The 1,973-nt window shown below is 48.4% G+C and overlaps 1 protein-coding gene across 1 annotated transcript; it reads right to left on the bottom strand.

Moving 5' to 3' along the window:
• Positions 1-563: 563 nt before the first annotated feature.
• LOC117591663 (histone-lysine N-methyltransferase 2D-like) lies at positions 564-1,960 on the bottom strand. The gene is made up of 3 exons (XM_034284987.1): positions 1,890-1,960; positions 1,478-1,805; positions 564-1,402 (listed from the first exon to the last, which is right to left on the bottom strand). The coding sequence occupies exons 2-3, from the start codon at positions 1,716-1,718 to the stop codon at positions 564-566; spliced, it is 1,080 nt and encodes a 359-aa protein (XP_034140878.1). The 5' UTR covers positions 1,719-1,805; positions 1,890-1,960.
• Positions 1,961-1,973: the final 13 nt, after the last annotated feature.

Below are 1,973 nucleotides of genomic sequence, written 5' to 3'. Positions count from 1 at the left end.
TTTATACATTTTCTGAACGTATTTTTAAATGAATTTTCCAGCAACGATGTCGGGAAATTTGTCTACTTCTGACTAGAGAAAGACCGCGCGTGTGTGTCTGTCTAAATTATGTTTCGAAATTCGTTTTCGATCACAAACATTTTGAGTCTTTTTTTTCAAACTAAAAAATAAAAACTTATACTAATGCTTTCTAGTTTACTACGATTTTTTCGACGTCGGAGTATTCGCGTTACTTTGTAGTTAAGGTTCGAAAAACAACAAACAAAAAAATATCTAACTTAAGTCTGTAAATGTATCCTTAGGGAAGCTGCTAAAAACTAAGTGGATGACCAGCCTAGCGATACAATGTTGTTGCGCATTTGTAGGCCAAGTATGACCTGAAATACGCGCAGTGCTTGGCCAAGTTTAAAGCCAAAACATCGTATCATATCCTCGCGCGTAAGCATCAACAGTGCTTCACCATCCATGTCCTGTCTGTTGAGTTCTTGTGCCTCCTCCGGATAGAAACGTGACACATATGCGGTAACCTGTTCGGTAGTCCAGTTGCTCTGCCCTAAGCTGCTTCAGTGGCCATGCAGCAGTCGTCCATTAGCATGGTCATCGCCACCGCCACCACCGAGTATTAGTAGCGACGGTAAACCGTGGCGACGGCGAAGGTTACCGACGCCTAGGTACAGGTACGGCTCGCCGTAAACAAGGTGGTCGACACCTCTTCGTCCTCGTCGTCGTCGTCGAAGACGACGGTGTCCTTTATGCTCAGTTTCTGTTGCAGTTTCTTGCTCCATTGGCTCGGGCATGGTTTCAGCTGGCATTACCTCTGGCTCCTCCTTGGTCTCTACTTTAGGCTCCTCAACAGCAGCAGCTGCCTCCATGGGCATGTCTGATTCATCAGTGGACAAGCGTTTATCGGCCTCTTCTTTGAGTTTTGACTGTGGCTCTAGCTCTTCCTTTTTCTTTTCCTCTTTATTTTGCTTATGCTCTCCCTCTCCCTCTTGCTTTGCCGCTTTCTCTTTCTTTTTGGTGGCGCGTTTTGTTTCTTCTTTTGACTCCTTCACGAGTTTTGCCTGCTTCTCCTGACCAGCGGGATCAGACTGGGCACGCTTCATGCGTCCCGGATACGATTTGCGTCCAGTATGCTCACCACCCGAAGTGTTGTTGTTGTTATTGTTGTGGTTCGGTTCGTGCTCACAGCTGTGACATTGCCACTGGCGCTCACTGAGATCGGAGCCGCTCAATGGCGGATCATGGCAATCGCGATGAAACGAATAAACGCAAGTTGAGCAAATGGCCAAGTCTGTTCCCTTGGCGCCACAAATGCTGCAATTGCGGCACGAGGGGCATTTGTACTTCTTGCGAGCAACCGAGAGGACATCAAAACTGATGGACATGCACGAGAAATGCCCTGAAAAATGCATAACAAGAAACGTGTGTGTGTGTGGGTGTGTGTAGGGTACGGTGTGTTGCGACTGTAACTTACATTTGTGCAGGCAGCTCTTGCAACCAAGAAAATTACTTTTGTGTCCAGAGCCACGCTTTACTTCCATCTGTTTGCATTTCTGACATATATCATACTGACGCTGCGGCTGGGCGCCTGACTCAGCATCTTGGGCATCAGCATTGGCAACTGAATCTGGCTTGGTTGCAGCCACCGCCACAGGCGATGTAACACGCACTGGGACCGCTGCTGTGGCGGTCGCGGTCGCGGCCGGTGCCGGCATTGGCGCCGTCTGTGCTGTGGCGTTTGCTGGCGTTGTGTTGCGGTATCGAACATAGTTGTAGGATGGATCGTACACTTGTTTGGGCTTCTATTAGTTGCGGCGGGCAAGTGAAATGAATGAATATTCAGTACCAGGAGGTATTTGGTAAATCGGGGGGAAATTGTAACTTACCTTGAGGCGTCCTGTAGTGCGAGTTGCTATGGTTGTTGTGGCGGTGCTTGTCGTTGCAGCAGTATCGTTGATGTTGCTGCCGGC

The sequence above is a fragment of the Drosophila guanche genome, unplaced genomic scaffold (genome assembly GCF_900245975.1).
Source record: "Drosophila guanche unplaced genomic scaffold, DGUA_6, whole genome shotgun sequence".
In the NCBI taxonomy this organism is placed as follows: domain Eukaryota; kingdom Metazoa; phylum Arthropoda; class Insecta; order Diptera; family Drosophilidae; genus Drosophila; species Drosophila guanche.
The sequence above is the reverse complement of the archived record's forward strand: the minus strand, read 5'-3'. Positions and strand labels throughout refer to the sequence as shown.

Coding starts and splice junctions, on each gene's coding strand:
- LOC117591663 (XM_034284987.1), bottom strand. CDS start 1,718: ATGCCGGCACCGGCCGCGACCGCGACCGCCACAGCAGCGGTCCCAGTG. Junction 1,403..1,477: donor CAAGAGCTGCCTGCACAAAT/GTAAGTTACAGT, acceptor TGCATTTTTCAG/GGCATTTCTCGTGCATGTCC.